At 37.7% G+C, this 22,447-nt stretch overlaps 1 protein-coding gene across 6 annotated transcripts in view; it reads right to left on the bottom strand.

Annotated features, from left to right (window-relative positions):
- Window positions 1–22,447, bottom strand: part of LOC126825386 (serine/threonine-protein kinase BRSK2) — a 695,489-nt gene that overhangs the window by 428,376 nt on the left and 244,666 nt on the right. For all 6 annotated transcript variants that reach the window (XM_056101811.1, XM_050555009.2, XM_050555005.2 and 3 more), the window contains exon 9: window positions 2,103–2,137. In XM_056101811.1, coding sequence (XP_055957786.1) covers window positions 2,103–2,137 — 35 coding nt within the window. The remainder of the gene's footprint in view (window positions 1–2,102; window positions 2,138–22,447) is intronic.

Below are 22,447 nucleotides of genomic sequence, written 5' to 3' on the forward strand. Positions count from 1 at the left end.
TAACAGTCTCTCATGTACGGTGTCTTTAAATATGGTATGTCTTGTGCAGATATATCAGCTGGGCCAGAAAAAAACAAGTACACTAATTAAAGTGGGAAAATTAATAAAGTATCGCACCTATATCATAAACGTTTTACATGTGGTTCAATATGAATGTTTGACAACTGCACACTAATTTGCAGGTCAACCGCTCAAATAGTGTTAAAATAATACAAGTTTTAAAAAAGAATCCTGTTTTGCCGACTGAAACGTCACATCACACTCATATCAGTTTACATAAACAAATTGTCAATAAGTCTTCCATCTAGCTTGTAAGCTCGTTTTCGACCCAGAAATCTAATCTCTTATTTCTTCTAAACTTATTTCTGACCATTTTGCTCGAATTGTATCAGTTCTTCAATCAGCAGTCTATGTGAGCGGCGTCCATATTAGTCCAGGCATTTTAACTCAATTTCGCACCATTTCGGGCAGTTGCTGCAATAGAAATGGGTCAAATTGGCAAAAATCCAAAATGGCCGCCAGTTTTGACTGGAAAATGCCAGTTTTAATCCACTTACCATAATATGATTGAGTTTGGTATCAAAATATATCCTTTCGAGGTAGCTGGATCCATTCCCATACACATTTTGGTGATTTGTTATACCGCGGAGTCAATATTGGGAAAAAATTCCAGTTTTGGCGGGAAAATTCGAATTTTACAAAATTACCACATTTGGTGTCAAAATATATGTTTTGGAGGCAGCTGATCTCATTTTCGACATTTTTTTCATCTTGGTAATTAACTGGTTCCCCCGGGTCAAAATAATGGGAAATCCCATTGGAGATTTGGGGATTACGAGTGGTCGAGTCCGCCTCAGATGGCATTCATCAATATGATGGCATTCATCAAGCATCAACTAAATTTCATTTAGACGCTCTGGTCGACCACTGCTCACTACGGAAGCAGCGTAGCAGGCATGCCGAAAGGGGTCACTCGAAAATTGAGCCAAGATAGCCAAACCTATTGAAGCACGTGGCGAATTTATTTCAGAAAATGATTTAAATGTTGAGACACTCCAAATGAAATTTAGTTGATACTGGATGAAAGTCATTGTATTAGGTCTAAGGTAGGAGTATCATTAATCTCCACCCCCTAATCGGAAATCTAAATCCCAAATTGGAATTTCTCCTATATTGACACAGGGAATCGCTTAATCACTAAAATATGTACAAAAATAGATTCAGCTACCTCGAAAACATATATTTTGACACCAAACTTGATCCTTATGTAAAATTCGAATTTTCCCGCCAAAACTGACCACCATCTTGAATAACCCCTAATATTGACTCAGTGGTAACACTTATCACAAAAATGTGTATGGAAATGGATTCAGTTACCCCGAAAACGTATATTTTGATACCAAACTCGATCATATTGTGATAATTGGGTGGAAATTGGAATTTACAAGCCAAAAGCGGTGGCCATTTTGGATTTTGGCCAATTTGACCCATTTGGGCACGGATTTCGGATTGGGACTTTTTTTTTGGTCATAATATAAGTCTAAACGGACCATAAACCGTGATCGGCATTTCTATTGCAGCAACTGCCCGCACTTTTGCTATCTTGCCTGGACTATATTAATGTTTAGCGAAGGTATGGCAGACATTGTCTACACTCTAATCCACTCAATATTTTAGCCCCACGATGTTCTAAAGAGTTGATTACGGGCTTGTTCAAGTGAATACAAGACTAAATAATAATTTATATAACATTTGATGACAGAAAGAAAGACCTGCATGAAATCTCTGGAGGCCCTGTTTGTAGAAGCCAATTGCCCTACGAGAAAGTGATACAATTTTGCATTAACATATAGCAAGGATAAAATCTTTCTTTCATGTCTTGCTTCAACTTCCCACAGAAAAGATATTTCCTCTTACTAGGCACAATTGAATAAACACATCTAATGCTATATTTGTATAGTGTGAGTATATTTCATAGCAAAAAATTTATGTACATTGGCCTTTATAGAATAAGTACAGCAAAGATTGGTCAACTATGCTACAATGTGACCTTAATACGTAGTAGCTCATAAATCGGATGAGAAAATAACTGTCAAACTTACGCCACCACCCATGCATGTTTCATAACTTCCTCTAACTGAAATGAGAATAGAAAATATATACATGTGTAGGTTTACCTAAAATAATGGATTAAATGTTACTCCCAAATTGGAGGGTCTAGAGCACAAGTGATCTAACTACCAACCATTTTAGTTGGTTGTTAGATCACTTGTGCTCTAGACCCTCCAATTATTTAAGCCATGAGATGTTTGCCAAACAAGTTTTGTAACTTTGAAGTATTCCTTTATCCTTTATCAAATGTGTCTTAAGGTTTTCAACAAGTACACATTCGAAATAAATCAAAGCAAGTTTCAGTAAGTAACACTGAGAAGTAGTAATAGTGTAATTTGTACATTTGGGTAAATTTGTATAAATATCGGTAAAATTCTAATTATCGCAACAAATCTAATACGAAGAGGCTAAAATCTGTAGATACGATGTGTTAATTAACAGGGGTGAGACATTGACTGAAAGGTGATTTAATTATGGGGACACCTCACTTTCCCTACATCTATTGTTTAGAGTCTAGGTCCACCCAGCCATGACTAATTAACCAACAAAGAGGGTTTAAGGGGATTTAAAGTATAGTCTGTAACAAGTTTGTAACACTTCAACATAGTAAATAAATAAATAAATAAATACATTTTTATAGTATAAATATTTATAAACAGTTTGATATATAATAAGTACAAATAAATAAATAAATACATTTTTATAGTATAAATATTTATAAACAGTTTGATAAACATGACAATTCACTGTCCAACAAAATTCATAACAGTGTTGATGTATTCAATGGGCGTCTTGGCACCAGTTATTAATAAATTCTTCTCTTCGACGATTCTCTCATCAAGGCGACGGTACTTTCTTCTTTTGGGAGCAAGTCTGCCCCCAGATTCTATTTGTCTGATGGTTAGTTCTACATCTTCCTGTTCAGTCTTAATCAAGTCTAAGAACTTGTATATATTTGGATGGCCCGGACCAAGCTTCTTTAGTTTACTGATAGTGGGAAGTGTTTTCCAGTAACATTAATTAGAGTGAGAAGTTTACACCAGTGATACTAATTAATTAAAACAGATTATAGTCCTACACCCTTGGTCTGCTAACCTCCTTATCCTTTATCAAAACAATCAAATGTGGGGAAAGTGAGGTTAAACCTTAATTATCGCTAGGGGTGAAAATCTTTGCTTTGGTGCATTTTCTGTACTGGATGTGTTAATTAACGAACTGGTTAAAGGTAGGTTGCCAGGCAATGAAACATACGCCCACAGCAGCTAAATCGTCCGGGCAGTCAACAAGAGTTGTCGCATATTTTTAATTTTCGGTAATGAAACATTTATAATACACTAAAATCTGATTATAAATTTAAAGTCAATCGGATATTAACTTTGGCCTCTTGAACGTCCACAAGATTTTTCAAAGTGATCAAGGGCCATAACTCTGGCAGTAATTATCGGAAATTGCTAAAAATCAATAGGCTTCTTCGTCTCATGACCTTAAACACTGTCAATTGGATATTAACTTTGGCCTCTAGAGCGTCCACAAGCAATTGTGGACACCGGACCGACGGACGGACGGACGGGGGCGATGACAATATACGACCACATTTAAATGTGGGCGTATAAAAACGACTGACACGGTGTGTATTCTTTGTTTGGTGAGTTTTCTCGAAAGCGTGTTATAAATGCACCAATGGTGTTTTATCAAGGACCAATAGGCTTTATCTGACGCGCAGGTGTTAAATCCAATTTACCGCGCGATTTCTTGTTCGACCGTGTGTTTTGCGCAGATTGGTCTTTGTTAAGTGTAGGTCTTTATACATGGATTTATACGTGCTGTAGTTACATATGTTCGTTCTTATACGTATTTAATTTCTTGATGAATACTACGTGTTTTATACTTCGTACCATAGTCGAGCTGCAGTTATTTGTATATTTGCCTTTTTTGGGGGTTTAATTTGTTTATATATTATCGTGCATACCTCTGAACTATAAATGCACGTTATTTACCGATATCAGGACCAGCCTCCATTTATAAATATAAAATTGCGCAATTAATGAAAAACTATCGGTTTCGTCATGTCTATATTTACTTCATGTGGGCGTTTTAATGCATAAATGTATTGTTTCTTACCTGGGTTGTAAATAGGACTACAACCCTATTTACGATTGTTTACAATTGTATGAAATAGCTTTATTATTTTTATCCCGGTACTAATAAACTACGGGTCGAGTGGATCCAATTTTTATTATGTAATGTATCTACGTGATGACAGATCGAGAGCACAGGCTCCATGTGTCTATTTATAAAAGCATGCAATCACCTTTGGAAATCAGTTAGTTTCAAGTCTAAAACGACTTAAAAATTTCTTTTGTTATTTCGGACGCTTTATTTGAAAATATTTCCATAATATGCCGTAGTAATTAGGGTTTCACATTGCGTAGCTTGTGTGAAACACTATTGTTTTTGTTAAAATTATTCTTATTATTCTTATTATTTTTTTTTCCAATTTGATTGTACCTCAGAAACTACTTGTCGGATTGATTCGATATCTTCGGTTTTACTATTTCGAACGTTCTGCGACAATGCGAAATGTCCGAAATCGTCGATTTTTGAAATATTGCCGTAATATTAACAATAATTGTCGGATTTTAACATTGGATACATTTTGACATAGCCAGAGACAAGGCACATATCTACGGTTCTTTAGATTTTTGATTTTCCACGAATCGCCGGAGATATTAGGCACCAAATTTTGAAAATTAAAATTTTTACAAAAAACTTTTTTATTTATGAATATTTTTATGTGGTATTTTACCCAGGGTTAAAGAGTCATCTGATTTGACAAAAAATGGTGCCATTTTTGGTCACCGTAATTTTCCTTAGCCCTATTGGCTAATTCAGTTTTTCAGTCCTGGATTAATTATTTATTGCTCAATTTGTATAAAACAAAGTTCATATGCTCCGTGGTCCAAAATGTCATTTTTTTGTTACCGGTAAAGTTACCTTTCGGCAGTGGAAGTGACGTAAATTTAGCAAAAACTACAATTTTGACAGTTCAGTACCACTTTTAGAAGGCAAATATTTTTTTCAAATCTGGTATGACTGAAAGTGTGTGCAATATAAAGGCGCAGAAAACATCGGGCTCAGTTTTTTTAATTTCGATTTCGTTTTCGGGTCGTTTTGATTTAAAGGTGAAAAAATGAGCTATTTACAACCCATTCAGGCTTTCCATATTTTAAAATATTTTTTCGGAACTTTCATAAACTTGTAGCAATAATCCATACGAAGAAAATGTATGTGAAAATTAGTTTGTAATATGAGCAGTTGCCGAGAAATGGGCAATTTTGCATGAGTCACGATTTACGCTAGTTTGCTGCTAAAAGAGTCAATTATTATTGGATTTTCATAAAAGCGACACCATTTGATGCATAATGTCAATTTTAACTAGGTCAAACCGATTTAACATTTTCAATGTCAATGGGCAAAAACTGTATTTATAGCCTTCGAAACAAATAATTTATTCAAATGAGTCGTATTTGTTATTTGTTTAAAATTTTGATATTTGATTCAAATCAACTAAAAGAATGAACCCATACGATCATACAGATATCACAAATTGGTTTCTACCTTGTTCAGTTGCGGAGAATTATTTTCATAAAATTTTCACTTTGTGATACCTAATGCCATTTACGATTTCATTCAAGTAATTTAAAATTTTCATTATCATCGGAAGTAACGTCAATTTGGCAAAAACTGTATTTTTAGCCTTTAAAACAGATATTTTATTCAAATGAGTCTGATTTGTAATGTTTTTAAAATTATGATATTTGATTCCAATCAACAAATAGATTGAACCCATACGATCATACAGATACCAAAAAATGGTTTCTAACTTGTACGGTTGCAGAGAAATAGACGATTTTCTACAAGTCACTGTTCAAGGTTTTTGGTCTATGAAAGTAGCAATTATTATTCGATTTACATAAAATTTTCACCATGTGATGCCTTATGCCATTTATGATTTCATAAAACTAATTTAACATTTTCATTATCACCGGAAGTAATGTAATTTTGTCAGGATCACTTACATGTAACAAATGTATACAATGAATTGATATTGCTTGATTTGGTTGATTCTGCATACATTTTACTTGATGTGTGCAATACTTATATGGAAACCTGTTTAATGGTTTCATCGGTACCGGAAGTGACATATGTTCAAGGGTAACGGTGTACCGGTGAAACCCGTCATTACTGCGTTGCAGTTCTAGTTTGTGATTTTGTTTTTATTGTTAATTCTGTTTAATTGTGAACAGTTCGAAATCTAAATATTTGATAAAAAAAACAGATCTTTGATCGTGGATACGGGTTTAGAATAGTGTTATAGCATGATTTATTTGTTAAAGATCTGTTAATTAGACTACTGTCTTTATAGGGATAGATATTTCTGCAACAACAATTTATTGCTGTAGCGATCAATTTCAAAATTTTCACTATACATGTATTTTAAAGTCATAGTTTTAAACTTAAATAGCTTCATTTGCAATATTTCTGGCCCTGTGGAACTCCTGAGTGAAGAGTAATTTCTGATGACACAGAGCCATTTACAAATACCCGTTGAGTCCGGTCTTGGACATAACTAGACAACCACGTAATTAGCATGCCTGAAACCCCATATTGACTTAATTTGTGTATCAAACCAGGTAAATATACGCGGTCAAACGCTTTAGATATATCGCAAAAAACATAGCAGGAATATAGTTGCTTATCTATTGCAGATGAGATATCATGATAAACTTCTAAAAGTTGATGAACAGTAGAGTAGTTCGGTCGAAACACTGATTGATATTTGTACAAGAGATTGTTTTCATGAAAGTAGTTAAACAGGTGTTTGAAAACTACCTTTTCTAATAATTTACTCAATGTGCTTAATAGGCTTATAGGTCGGTAGTTTGAAGCTAGAGAGCTGTCTCCTTTTTTATAGAAAGGTAGGGCATTTGCTTTTTTCCAGATTGTTGGAAAAACGCCTGATTGTAGTGATTTATTAAAGATATATTTTAATGGTACACATATTGAGGTTTTAGTATATTTTAGTAACTTGTTACTAATATTATCAAATCCATTCGCTTTTTTCAATTTTAGTGTACTTATAAGATCTGCGATTTCCTTTTCTTTCGACTAAAAGAATATCAAGTAGACAATGCGTTCGCTTATTGAATTTTGGTAGTTCTCATTGCTGAGTGTTATCTGAAATTGATCCGAAATAGTTGTTTAGTAATTCAGCTTTATCAAAATTTGAATGAGCAATTCTTCCAATGGGGTCTAAAAGTGGAGGAATATCTTTTGATACATTTTGGCCTAATACTTTCCTTAGATTATTCCAGTAATTCTGGCTATTTGTATCGTTAGAATTCAAAGAATTTGTGATTTCTTCTTTGTATTTTGTTTTATAAAATTATTTACTTTATTTCTTTGAACTTTGTATTTTCTTAAATCGCACTCATGGTGTGTTTTCAAAGCTTTTTTGTGTAACCTGTTTCTGATTCTTATCGCTCTACGTATTTCTGTATTGAACCATGGTTTGTCAGTTAGTCTTATAGTTATTGATTTCTTTGGTATGCACAATGTAATATAGCTATTTAGAATTTCATAAAATTTTGAGCATATTAAGTTAATATCAGAATTTGCAAAGGTACTCTCCCAATCGTGTTCTTTGATAAGAGTATTTAACCTATTATAATTACCAATTATATACAAAAAATCTCCCGTTTAAAATTCCTGGGAGTTGGCACTGGAAAAACTAATAATGCATAAACACCCTTATGATCGGATATGTCAGGAGTGACATTAATCGTTTCACTGGAACTAATCTGAATTTCATCATTTACTAAAATTACATCTAATAAGGTTGATGACGTCAGAGTAACGCGTGTAGGATCATCAATAACATTTCTGAGATTATTTAAAGATAAAACATCCCGTAGCTTGCAGCGTGGTGCTAGCAAGTCATCATTTAGATCACCTAAGATTACAACTTTAAGCGTGGTTTGATAGGCTAGTTCAATGGATCTTTCGAACAATGACCAGAATTCGATTGTGCTGTTAGGCGGGCGGTAAAATACAGCAACAAGTAATACGGTGTTTGGAAATTTGCATTCCACCCAAATACTCTCTATGCCTGTAATCTCAAGATCATCTCGCCGTTTGCAATAAATGTTTTTATTAACATATAATAATAATCCTCCACCATGCGACGTCCGATCCTTCCGGTATGGAGAATGGTAACCGTCCCATTGTAGAGATGAATCTAACACACGGTTATCCAGATGAGTCTCAGTGAAACTACAAATATGGTAATCATTAACATCGTCGTATATTGTTTCAAGTTTGTGTCTTATACTACGTGCATTTAAGTGATAGACTGATAGCCCACATTAAATTTCAACGAATTTTATACCTTTTAGATCACGTACCAGCTATATTTTAGATGGATAATAAATATCGTAAGTTAGTAAAAACATATAAGCTCATTTTCTATTGCAGAAACAGTTATCACTTGCTACTTCAAATCATTCAAAATATATTAAACACGAATAGTTTTTCTAGCCGAAAATTTATAACGAAAGTGTGATATCAATTGCAAAAGTAGAGCTTTCGAATATGTCATTTAATGTGGAATACAACAGCGCTATATGTAAACTTAAATGATTATAATTTGGGATTTAATAAATTGAAAGGATTAGGAAATGTTAAGATTGTAAAATGTGCAACTAAATCTTTGTCACAAAGAAGTAGTCAGTCATAGGATCTTGAAACTCTAATGAGTACTAATAACTATTACAAAACATGGTCATTGCATGGTGAATAAAACTAATCAAACTACGAAGACAATATGGTTCAACTGGATTTCAATTTAAGTAATTGCTCTTCTAAATCTGGATACAACTCCACACGACAAACTTTACCGTTATGCCCTTCGGCGCGTATTTTACCATTAGCAAACCATGCAGATTTGACTAGACTGTGCTTCTGAACGTTTGTCAAAAGTTTTATATTTTCAATGGTCATATCTTCTGATATAGTTAAGCCTGAATGCTTTAGTTTTTTTTCGGTTAGTTAAAACCAGCTGTCTTTCATCTCTACGGACAAATCTCACAATGATACCACGGGGAAGTTCTGATTTAACTTCTTTAGGATAGGTTTGATTATCATCAGATCCAGTGCGATTTCCATTGTTACTGGGCACCGGCCCAACCCTATGAGCTGCATCAATGCTAAAAGTTTGTTGAAGTTTAAGACATTTCTTAAATATACTATTCAAAAAAAGTAGGGGATATTTGATTTTTAAGTGTTATTAAAGTCACCTAATGAAACTGACGAAGAAACAAATGACAAAATGAAATGAAGTTCACATTCATCGATTTATTCCAAATGATCGTTAGACTAAGTAAGGCACAGACTGACCATTATAAGGGTAAAATGATACCCGGGGTCAAACAGCAAAGTTACCACAGCATCACAACCAAGTCAGTAACGGGTAAATCCTCCTCTGTTTGCCAAACAAGCATTGATCCGACGTGGCATACTCCTAATGAGACGTCTAAGGTCATTTTGGTCCAGATTGTCCCATTCCTGTTGCAACGAAGCAGCAAGTTCTTGGACATTGGCAGGACGTTGATGACGTTGACGTAACCTCTGTCCAAGCATGTCCCAGACATGCTCGATGGGGGAAAGGTCGGGACTCAGTGCTGGCCAAGGTAATGTGGTGATGTTCTGTTGTTGGAGGTAACCTGTAACGATCCTGGCCCTGTGACATCTTGCGTTGTCATCCTGGAAGATGAAACGGCGGCCATGACGTCGTGCGAACGGCACAACATGGACTGCCAAGATGTTGTCCCGGTAGTACTGGCCTGTAACACGCCCTGCAACAACATGTAAAGCCGTTCTTCCAGCAACAGTGATGCCTCCCCACACCATAACAGAACCACCCCCATACTGCCATCGTGCTTCTTGGCTAAAACAACAGGAGACAATACATCAGTATCACTACGTTCAATAACATGAGCTTCTAACATTGTCTTAACTTGTGATTCCATCTCATCATTCAATCTAGGATTAAAGCGAAGTCTACCAGACTTGACTTTGGATACATTAGCATTACTTTTCAAGCGAAGATTATATTCAATGTTTTTAGCAGTTTTAACAGTTTAGTTTTGGTTTCATCACCTATAGGACCAATATTCCAAATACTATCATCAGTGTTAACATTTTGAACAGATTTATCAGTGTCAATAACATTACCAATGTCTTTAAAATCTGTAGCAACACCAACTTGTTGTGAACTATAAACAGTTTTACTAGTATACTCCGGATTCATAATCAAAACACTTGGATTTTCCTTCGTAGACACACTACGACCAACTAACAAGCCAGATTTTTCCTCAAAAATATCAGACCGCTCAAGAAGCATAGTATTACTTGTTGACAAACTATCAGCATCGAGACGAACTCTTAATATCTTCTGTGATCGTGGAGGAATAATAGTAGTATTCACAATACGAACATTTGAAATTGATTCAGAATCTTGCACCAATAAACTACCAAATTTAACATCATTGTTAGAGGGTGTTATTGTAACTTTATCAAATTGGCTCATTATGTCCCAACCAATTAGAAAATTATCACACGGTGTATCTAATACATGTAAACAACATGGTATGGTATGACCATCTAGACGTATAAAGGTATTCACAACACCTAAGAAAGGTAGCGGATCATATGATGGACCGGTTAACTTGGACGTGGACTTTTCCAAGTCAAAACCATGCGGAAATGCTGAATTGAGTAATGGCACAGATATACATGACACAGATGCACCAGAGTCAACAATAGCTTGAGTGGAAAGTTTACCGATTTCAACTTCTTTGGACGGACAAGTTGATTCAAAAGCGCTTATACCAGAAATTTTATTATGGTTCGATTTGTAATGGCCTCAAGGGCATGTTTTCGATAAATGTCCTAGTTGTGAACAGTTATAACATTTGGCTGTCTTAACCCAATCTTGATTATTAGCTTTAGGTTTCAAATTTTCTGCTTTACGTTTATGACAGCGATTAACGGTATGTCCTAATTTCTTACAATAATGACACCGGACAATACGAAAAACTGACTCTTGTTTATCTGCAGAACGAAGACTATCACTATCTGTCAAACGTCAAGCTATATCAACTAAATATTCAAAATGAGGCATCTTTGGCTCTTGACAAATCACTATGTTTAATTGTTCCTTAACACGCGAACTGTGGAGTCCTTCAGAAAACTTGAATAGGCTTCATCACATTTTCTCTGTAAACGATGAGCGAAATCATCAATGGATTCTGTAGAACGTTGTACCAACTTATAAAAATCTGAAGCTGCGGACTGTCGTCGTTCATCAGTTCTGTCAATTTCTTTAATCAATTTATTCTTCAAAACAGAATAAGAACGCTTATCTGATGCAGGTAAATCACGAAAAACTTTAGAACACCAACCTGTTGGCAAAATCAAAGCCAAATTTCTCATTTTCTGATCAGCAGTCCAATCAAAACCCCATGATTTCACTTCATAAATGTCTTCTATATACTGATAAAAGGACATCACCTTTGGCATCTTCATAGTACTACCACACGCCATGATAATAGAGACCACAAACAGGGATGTACCGTAATCACATAACTATCAACCACACCGTTTTTTCCTCTGCCACCAATTGTAGGGTTTTGGCCGAACAAACAACGTAAACAACATCATCATCAAATGAGAAAGTATATTATAATAATAACAAACATCTGACAAACAGATTACCAGTTATCAACAGTTCATGACACACATGATATATAAGATAAAGGCCGACAAACGGCGACAGACGACGAACGTGTCTTCCCTACTATTCCGCCATAGCTGTCCCACAGTGCAGCGTCGCACGTGCAGCTTAACATATTACCGTAAAGTTATTAAAGAGATGTACAATGCATAACTGTATAAAGCAATACCCACACCTTGTCTTCCATGTTGGCGTTGGTTGACTGATTGTATATGTGTACTTAAGTGAAGTTGTGAGTTGCTAATCACCTTTGGCGATGTAGAACATATCAGTTGAATTTCGATGATAATCTAAAGTTTACTCACAATAATGGTCATCTTTTTACTCCAAATTGTATACTATACTATTTAAAAAAAGTAGGGGATATTTGATTTTGGGGGCATAATACTAAAATATGCAAATGACTACGAAAAAAGTCACTATAGAACCTAACAGAAGAAACATTTCCAGTTACATGTGACGCCCAAACGCACCAATAGCTACCGCATGGAATGCAGGTGATGCTTGGGATCATCATGGGGGTCCAACCCAAGATTTGCACGACTCTGACTTTGAATGTTACAGTCATTGTGGCATTGAATTCCAGGGTGGAAACATCAGTTTAATTGTTTTAGTGACCAGAAAACAAATTTTGATATGCGTTGGCTTACCCAAAATGAAAGGTTACGTGCCCTTGGCATGCTACAGATCGGCACAACACAGGCGGTTGTGGCGCGGACGATGAATGTTTCTCAGTCTGTCATAAGCAGGCTATGGTCCAGATACCGTGATACACAATCTGTACAGGACAGACCACGCTCAGGTCGACCAAGGGCGACAACTCAAGCCCAGGATCGATTTATCCGTACCTTGGCCTTGAGAAATCGTGTCATCACAGCAAATCAGATCAGCGCTCGTCTTCAAACAGACACTGGTGTGAGAGTGAGTGGCCAGACGATTCGGAATCGACTGCATAGGGGTCACCTTCGCGCCCGACGTCCTCGCGTGATCCCTTGTTTGAGAGATCATCACATTCAGGCAAGACGTCGTTGGTGTAGGGATCGTCAACACTGTGATAATCGACGCTGGAGCAATGTGATGTTTTCAGATGAGTCAAGGTTCACTGTTGATTTTTTGGACAGACGTAGGAGGGTGTGGCGTCGTCGAAACGAGCGCTTCCAAGACATGATCGATTTGGGGGTGGTTCTGTTATGGTGTGGGGAGGCATCACTGTTGCTGGAAGAACGGCTTTACATGTTGTTGCAGGGCGTGTTACAGGCCAGTACTACCGGGACAACATCTTGGCAGTCCATGTTGTGCCGTTCGCACGACGTCATGGCCGCCGTTTCATCTTCCAGGATGACAACGCAAGATGTCACAGGGCCAGGATCGTTACAAGTTACCTCCAACAACAGAACATCACCACATTACCTTGGCCAGCACTGAGTCCCGACCTCTCCCCCATCGAGCATGTCTGGGACATGCTTGGACAGAGGTTACGTCAACGTCAACAACGTCCTGCCAATGTCCAAGAACTTGCTGCTGCGTTGCAACAGGAATGGGACAATCTGGACCAAAATGACCTTAGACGTCTCATTAGGAGTATGCCACGTCGGATCAATGCTTGTTTGGCAAACAGAGGAGGATTTACCCGTTACTGACTTGGTTGTGATGCTGTGGTAACTTTGCTGTTTGACCCCGGGTATCATTTTACCCTTATAATGGTCAGTCTGTGCCTTACTTAGTCTAACGATCATTTGGAATAAATCGATGAATGTGAACTTCATTTCATTTTGTCATTTGTTTCTTCGTCAGTTTCATTAGGTGACTTTAATAACACTTAAAAATCAAATATCCCCTACTTTTTTTGAATAGTATATATACATTCAGGCACATATATATCCATAGATTTTGTGGTCAGTTGCAGATTACACAAAGGTTATAATAAGTTAAGCGGAGCGAACTGGCCCATGACTTTTTTCGGCCGCAGCGGTAAAGTGCTGCGAAAAGGCCTCATGTACCGCTCTACTGCGCGGTAATAGATTTCTACCGCATTTTCAAACTAAGGGAAGCAACTCTTTGCATGTAAACAATAAAGATCGCGACTTTCGGTTATCAGCATCGATTTGGGATATTGTAAGGTGTAATTTAGCCAAGAGATTTGTTCTCAAATTCTTTTCAATCTATTTTAGAGTAAATAAAGTGGATATAATTATTGGCACGTGTTCCAAATACTCTTTAAATGCATCTAATACAAATCCTGTATACGCAATCACTGGAGAAAGAAATCCCGTACATTGAGAGGATAATCGCCATGGGGGGCATGATTAAATCGATACCAATGTGGGAGAGTGGATAGAATGTCCCTTTAATGACACCAGATGTCTTATACATGTAGCTATAGTAACCTTTCCCGCCGGTAAGCGCGTTGCACGTGCGAGGGAGAGAGAGAGTTGTCAGTTGAGTTGATAGCAGCCAAACTGTACGCACACAGAAAGCAGCACAGCTGTCCTGTGTTCAATGTATAGTTAGTTGGACGAAATAAAGTCTCTTCTCATCAACTACGATTTAATTTATCATTTTCTGTGGCCGTGTCTTTTGGCTCGGTCACAATTGGCGTCGCCGATAGGATGGGATGATATTTTGACCACGTCGACATCGTGTTTACAAGATTCAAGCCAAGTCATTCATTCAAAACATTCATACCTGGTGAGATCTTTCCACTTTTCTTTAACCGAACGGCCTTTTCCTGAATTGATTTATATTTATTTACGTTTTTAAATTATGTCTGTCTGCTATGAGTATAACTAAATTGCAAAGATTGTTGAAAAAAACGTTACCATGCATAGTGAACAGACAGCATAGCGTCGCTATATTACTTACAGACAGTAAGGGCCGGTATTTAAAGTCGCTTGATAGTGTCTCTGTACATGAATGGATAGAGGGCATTCAAGGTTATGTCTCTACATTAAACTTGCCTAAGTTAGAAGAAGCTCGATTGATATATTCGTATCTAGAAGGAGATGCGAAAGCGGAAGTTAAGCTTAGACAAGTTCAAAATGACCCGACCGGTATCTTTAAGGTACTACGTGAAACATTTTCCGAACCACATTCAACATCGCAGTTACTCAGATTATTTTACGAAAGGCGTCAACGACCAGGAGAGAGTTTACGAGAATTTTCATACAGCATTCGTGACATTATGGATAGAGTTCATAGAAAGGATAAATTAAAAGCTGTATGTGAGAGTGCGGTTAGAGATCATTTCGTTGATGGTTTGGGCGATTCCTACCTACGCAAGGAATTGAAAAAACAAATTCGAGAAAATCCAGGCTTGTCTTTCCTTGACGTGAGACAGTCTGCCTTGGAATGGTCAGAAGATGATTACAGATCACGAAGAGGTGCGACAGCTCTTTCAGAAGAAGTAACATTAAAAGATTCTGAGATAAATCAGATGAAGAAATTGTTGGAGTCTCAACAGGAGCAAATCACGAAACTTCAGTCGATGTTAAATCAACATACCAGTAATCGACGTTGTTATCAGTGCAATAATCCAGGGCACCTGCAACGTAATTGTCCCAATTTACCCAAAAAGCAGGAAAACCAAGCTCGCCCTTAACTGTGAGTCGAGATAGGGGCGTGAGTCAACCCAAAGACTCATCTTGTGTTAGTTTTAGTTCGACTGTCGTGGATTGCCCCGAGGTTGAAGTTAAAATTGAGAATGCAACTTGTAGATTTTTATTTGATACTGGATCTCAAGTTTCAACTATCGTACAGTCATTTTATGAGAGATATTTGAAATCTTCAGCTGAGCTTCATGAAACCTCATTTCTCACTGTTCGTGCAGCAAATGGACTTGAACTGCCTTACATTGGGATTATCCAGACTAATTTAAGAATATTTGGAAGCATTGTACCAAACCAGTGGTTACTTGTAGTGAAGGACCCTAGTGATCCAGCTACACGGAAACGGAAACAGGAGGTACCAGGATTGCTGGGTATGAATGTTATCCGTCATTGTTGGTCTGTAATTGAACATTTGGCGAAACGTGAACATTTCGTAGATCAGAGTTTCGTTGAGAATGTTACTGCAACGTTATCGCGTGACGAAAGGAACCTTCTGGGATGGATTTGTGAAGGTCGCCGGAAATACTGATGTAGTTCTGCCTTCGAAATGCGTTACAGCAGTACGGGTAACTGGTCCTCGCTTACCTCGCAATGTTTCAGCCTTTGTAGAAGAGCTGAGCACTAGAACGCACATACCAAATGATGTTGCTGTCTGTAACACTGTCATACAATCAACTGAAAATCGTTATGTCCAAGTTGCTAATTTTTCAGAATCCGACATTAACTTGAAACCCAGAACTCGTATAGGTGCGGTGGTGGCAGCGGATATAGATACTGAAAGCATAAAACTCTCTGTGAGCCATGATCATGTATTTGTTGAAAGAGTGACAGAGGATACATTTCTCGAAGTTGGGGAGAACCCTGTTATTCCACCTGTACCTATTCCAGAAACTCTTGATAGTGTTCAGCGTCAGCAGCTGGAGAATTTACTTCTAAAGTATTCAAACGTTTTTAGTAAAAGAGATGATGACATAGGCTACACATCAACTATTACTCATCAGATTCATCTTACAGATCAAGTTCCTGTAAAATTACCATATCGACGTATACCACCTGCACAGCTTGATGAGGTACGAAAGCATATTCAAAAACTGGTAGATATGAATGTTGTAGTTCCTAGTTACAGTCCGTATTCTTCACCGATAGTGATCGTCAGAAAGAAGTCTGGTGAGTTGAGACTATGTGTTGATTACAGACACTTAAACGCAAAGACAGTTAAGGATTCTTTTCCTTTGCCCCGTATCGAGGAAAGCCTTGATGCGATGCACGGAAGCTGTTGGTTTAGTTCTCTAGATTTAGCATCCGGGTATAATCAGATCGCGATGGATAAAAAAGACCAACCCAAAACGGCGTTCACAACCCCGTTTGGACTATTTGAATTCAAACGTATGCCGTTCAGCGTATGTAACAGACCTGGAACTTTTCAACGTTTGATGCAGAGTTGTTTCCGAGACGATGCTTTAAAGATTCTGTTGATATATTTAGATGACCTGATAGTGTTCGCCAGATCTTTTCCGGAGCATCTTGAGAGACTCAATCATGTTTTTAGTGTTTTGAGTAGTCATGGACTTAAATTGAAGTCCTCAAAGTGCTTCTTCTGTTGTTCTGAGGTTCGTTATCTCGGACACGTCGTTTCAGCAAGTGGAATAGCCACTGACCCAGAAAAAATAAAAGCAGTGCAGTCATGGGGTCAGCCCACAACAGTTAAGGAGCTGAGAACATTTTTAGGATTCTGTGGATTTTACTGCAGGTATGTGAAAGACTATGCCAAAATAACATTACCGTTACACAGTCTTCTGAAACAAGCAGAAACTGAGAACAAGAAGGGTATATCTTCTTTTTGGACAGAAAAATGTACCCAATCGTTTGAACTTTTACGTGAAAAACTTACCAGTGCGCCAATTTTGGGTTACGCAGATTTTTCACAGCCATTTCATGTGGAAATTGACGCATGTAATGATGGACTGGGAGCAGTTTTATCTCAGTATCAGCATGGTTAATTGCGTGTCATATCGTACGCCAGAAGAACTCTACGTGGACCTGAACGGAACTTGGAGAATTACAGTTCAAGAAAACTGGAAATGTTAGGCCTTAAGTGAGCTCTTTGTGAAAAATTTCATGATTATTTGATAGGTCGGAAATTTGTGGTATATTCGGATAACAATCCTTTGTGTCATTTGAAGTCAGCTAAACTGGGCGCAGTTGAACAGCGTTGGTTGTCAGATCTTGCGGTGTTTGACTTTGAACTAAAATATAAACCTGGGAAAGCTAATAACAATGCAGATTCTTTGTCTATGAAACCGGAAAATGTGGCTGAAAGCAGTTACATTGCCATTGACATAAACGCGAAAATTGAAGAAGTAACCAAGTCATCGTTTGTTCCGCCATGTTTAAGAGAACATGTCAATTTAAATTTGGATTCTCCGGTGTATTGTGAAAGTTTAGGGATGTTACCGTCCTACTCTCACGAGAATTTACAAAGTCTTCAAAGTGGAGACCCAACCATTAATACTTTTAGATCCTTCTGGGAAAAGAGTAATTCACCAACCAGGTCCCAGAAAAGAGAGTTATCCAGGGATGTGCTGATATTGTTCCGCCAATCCAAACGGCTATTTCTAAGGAATGGTATTTTATATAGAAAAATATTCGATCCTTTGGTTGGTAATGTTGAGCAGTTAGTTCTTCCAAGTTCCTTGAAGGAGACTGTACTGGAAAATCTGCATGATAAAGCAGGTCACCAAGGAATTGAACGAACATTTAATCTTGCGCTGTCCAGATGTTATTGGCCCGGTATGTGGAAAGATGTTCAAGCCAAATGCAAGAACTGTTCAAGATGTGTGATTGCCAAACCAAACCCTGTTCTCCATGCCTCAGTGAAAAACCTGTTAGCCTCGAAACCTCTAGAGGTGATTGCAATTGATTTCACCTTATTAGATCCATCATCTAACGGTATGGAAAATGTCCTGGTGATCACTGATGTATTTTCAAAATTTAGTATAGCAGTTGCAACAAAAGATCAGAAAGCTTCTACTACAGCTAAAGTTCTGGTAAAGAAATGGTTTGTTAGATATGGCGTACCAAGACGAATCCATTCAGACCAAGGACGAAATTTTGAGTCTGATGTTATTAAGCATCTATGCATGTTATATGGGATCAAGAAGAGCCGAACCACACCTTATCACCCCAGGGTAATGGTCAAACGGAGAGATTTAACCGTACCTTACACAACCTGCTAAGAACTTTATCACCTAGTGCTAAGAGGCGTTGGCCAGATCATTTACCAGAATTAACTTTTATGTATAATACGTCTACACATTCATCTACTGGCTATACTCCTTATTTCCTGATGTTTGGTCGGAACCCGATACTCCCCATTGATGTTTTACTAGGCGACTCAATCGGACATTCAGAATCCTGGGTATGTGACCACCAAAAACGTCTCCAGCAGTGTTATTCCCAAGCATATGGGATGTTGATTTCTTCTGCTGACCAACGGAATGAACACGATACAAAAGCTTGGGATGCTCCTTTAAAGCCTAGACAGCTTGTATATTACAAGGCTAGAGGAATTTTAGGCCGAAACAAGATCCAGGATCATTGGTCCCCCATTGTTTATTCGGTAATTGAGAGAATTAGTGGTGAAAATCATGTTTATGTTATAAGCCCAGTGGATGATTGTAGTCTTACCAAAACGGTACATCGCGCTGAGTTAAAGTTGTGTCCACCAACTGTTCACGATCCCTTGACCACCGGTATATCAGATGCGGAGGTTGAACTATCTGTTGACCCGTTTGATGATTCATACGGTAATCAAGTTAAACAGCCTGTTGATATTGCGAATACTTCATTGCCCTATGATGATCAAGAAATTCCCGCAGAACACCTATCAAATCTTGATGATTCTGGTTCTACCTCAACATTGTCATTTAATCATACAGATATTCGGCGATCGGCGCGTGAAAATAAAGGAACTCATAGCAATCTTCATAAGCTACCTATTAGTGCAGTGAATAATTCAGTTTCAGCGGTCGATTCAGATTATTCTCGTATTATGATAGATTTAAGTAATTCTTTAGTAGCTACAGCACTTCGAGAAGTGGGGTCTTTATTGGAATCAAGTACGAACAGCTCCGTTTGAATTTTTGCCATGTTTTAAGATATTGTTAGTTTTGTGTTTTTCATTCTTTGTCTCACAGATTTTCATTTTATGTTTCAATTTTGCTAAATGCAGGGACGCATTTATTGTATAGTTGGGGAGAATGTGGCAGAGTGGATAGAATGTCCCTTTAATGACACCAGTTGTCTTATACATGTAGCTATAGTAACCTTTCCCGCCAGTAAGCGCTTTGCACGTGCGAGGGAGAGAGAGAGTTGTCAGTTGAGATGATAGCAGCCGAACTGTACGCACACAGAAAGCAGCACAGCTGTCCTGTGTTCAATGTATAGTTAGTTGGACGAAATAAAGTCTCTTCTCATCAACTACGATTTAATTTATCATTTTCTGTGGCCATGTCTTTTGGCTCGGTCACACCAATATTTTGTCGTTATGCAAAACTAATTTTTTACGCCCCCCCCCCCTTCTATTCCTAATGTAGAAATACTATAGAATCTAATAAGCACACCAATTATCTTACATGAAACAATATTGTTATAAACTCTGGTATGGGGAACACGTCACAAGGATATTTTTTAAAATCATGCTAAGTTAAAACAAAAGAAAAGTTTTACTGCCAGTACTACTGGACTGGTAATTTTAATTATTTTTTACGTTACTAATTATTTCTTTCTGTAGGCTACATATTCAATTTTGGTTTAATTACATAAATAATTTTAGATATGGTACCATTGCTTGTGTATATTTTATCTATTACCCATTTAATGCAATTTTTGTATTGTTGGGCCTGCAGTTCAGTGTATCATTTCTAAATTAATTACCCTTGGAAGTGCGAATTTATGCGTTTTTGGAAATCTACTGCCAAATCATGGTTTCTACTGCATTTTTTACACTACCCTACTGCATTTCAGCTCTGAGGGGTTGATGGATCTGGTGGACGTGTCTGTCCTTTACCAGGGTTTCGGGCAAAGGCGGAGGACTAGTTTCATTCGTATTGAATTCTTCAGACTGAGTGGATTTGGTGGGGAAAACAGGCCCAGGTAGGATCTGGGGCCCGGGGTCCGGGGCCCGGAGGCTAGAATAAGAAAGAGAAAAAATAGATGTAGAAGGTTAATAGTTAGTGATTTATTAGGCCAGATATCAAAGAAGAATGTGCAAAGTCTAGTTCAGTTCATTGGCAAGCGATCGATGAATCTCGCTCGAGTTCTTCTTGCAGGTTTGGTTGGGTGTTGACTGAACAGTTGGTCAGTGGACTGGTTTCTGTCCCTCCAGATGTTGCTACGGCTTGAGCAAACCGTATCGCATGTTTCAGCTACTAACTGACTCAGGGAGATGTTGTTGTCCCAGTTTCGGAAACATGGGAAAGGTGCCCCCGACGGTGTGAGGTGGCGTGGGCTCTGGTAGCTGGTAGTGGCCACTGTTGAAGGGGATACCGCGCGCAAGGTTTCCGATGAAAAACTGATGGCCCGGTTGGTAGTTGCTAGATCCCCTATGGTAGTGGCGATGGCTTCCTGGAGCTGGTCTCGTTGATCGTGGAGCGAACGAGGTGCTAAAACACCCCTGCAATTATGTTTCTTGAGATATTCATACCTTCTGTAGAATTTACCGCAGCGGGCACAGGTAAACCTGGGTGCCGTATGTCTCTCCTTAATATGTTGGAGTAGATGGCATTTCTTGGATAGAACTTTCCCACAATGCTGGCATGCGTCCATTTTGGTAGAAGAGTTGCTATGACGTCGGGTATCGTATTGTGATGTAAAGTGTGAGTAACTTAACGTGGAATACTTTAAAAAGAGGTAGCACAGTGGCACTAATGGTGGGGTTGGGAGGCTAAAAAAGATCCAAAGTTGGGACACTCTGTGAGGAGGGTTGTAAAACAAAGAAAATAACGTGTGGTTGAAAGGTTTTTAAGAGCGTTTCCTTGAGAAAACCATGCAGAAAGTGCTAAGGCTTCAATCACAGATTTTGACCAAATTTGGTTTATAAGTTGGGATAGTCCAAAAAAAACATAAATGTGCAATATCAGATAAATCTTTCAATTCCCGACTGAGAAAATTGAAAAAACATTTTTCATATGGTGGAATTGCCCAAATCTGTCTTTTCTCAAATACCAACTTTGGCAAGTCCTTACACCTTTACTATGCGTAGCAGAAAGACCAAACTCACACAATTTGTAGATGACTCAGTGCTGTTACCACAAAATTAACTTCAGACGATTCTGGCGAAGGAGATCTGTATACGGACTGGATATCAAAGCCTGTCTAAATTCCTCATTTTTCGTCACCCAAAGTTTGATGCCCTATGGCTACTTCTTTCATGGGGTGGGTTTAAAAAAATTATGCTCACGTGAACAAGCAACCTTCCAAACTTTGATACAAAAAATAAAAATGACCGGAATCGACTTGACAAAAACTAGGTAAAGGAAACAATAACCCATGAAATTAACCTGTAATTTCCCTATTTTGGAGATAATTAACCGTAGTAGATAAAAAAAACCCTAACAATTTATTTTCCTTTTCATTCATATGGTGTTTACTACCAGCCCTAAAATACAGTAGTATCTGTTTTATAAAAATGTCTTGGGAAAAAAATACTTTCAAAGGCCTATAATCGTTCATGGCTTCATCTGGCGCCGACGGGAATTGGCTTCCGCAGTTGTCCACGAGCTTCCATTGGAGTATCGACGTGCTCAATCTTAACAAACATATCCATTACTCTCAAACATTATTTTAAATAAAATAATCCAAACAAAAATGAAAAATT

This window comes from Patella vulgata, chromosome 6, assembly GCF_932274485.2.
Source record: "Patella vulgata chromosome 6, xgPatVulg1.2, whole genome shotgun sequence".
In the NCBI taxonomy this organism is placed as follows: Eukaryota; Metazoa; Mollusca; class Gastropoda; family Patellidae; genus Patella; species Patella vulgata.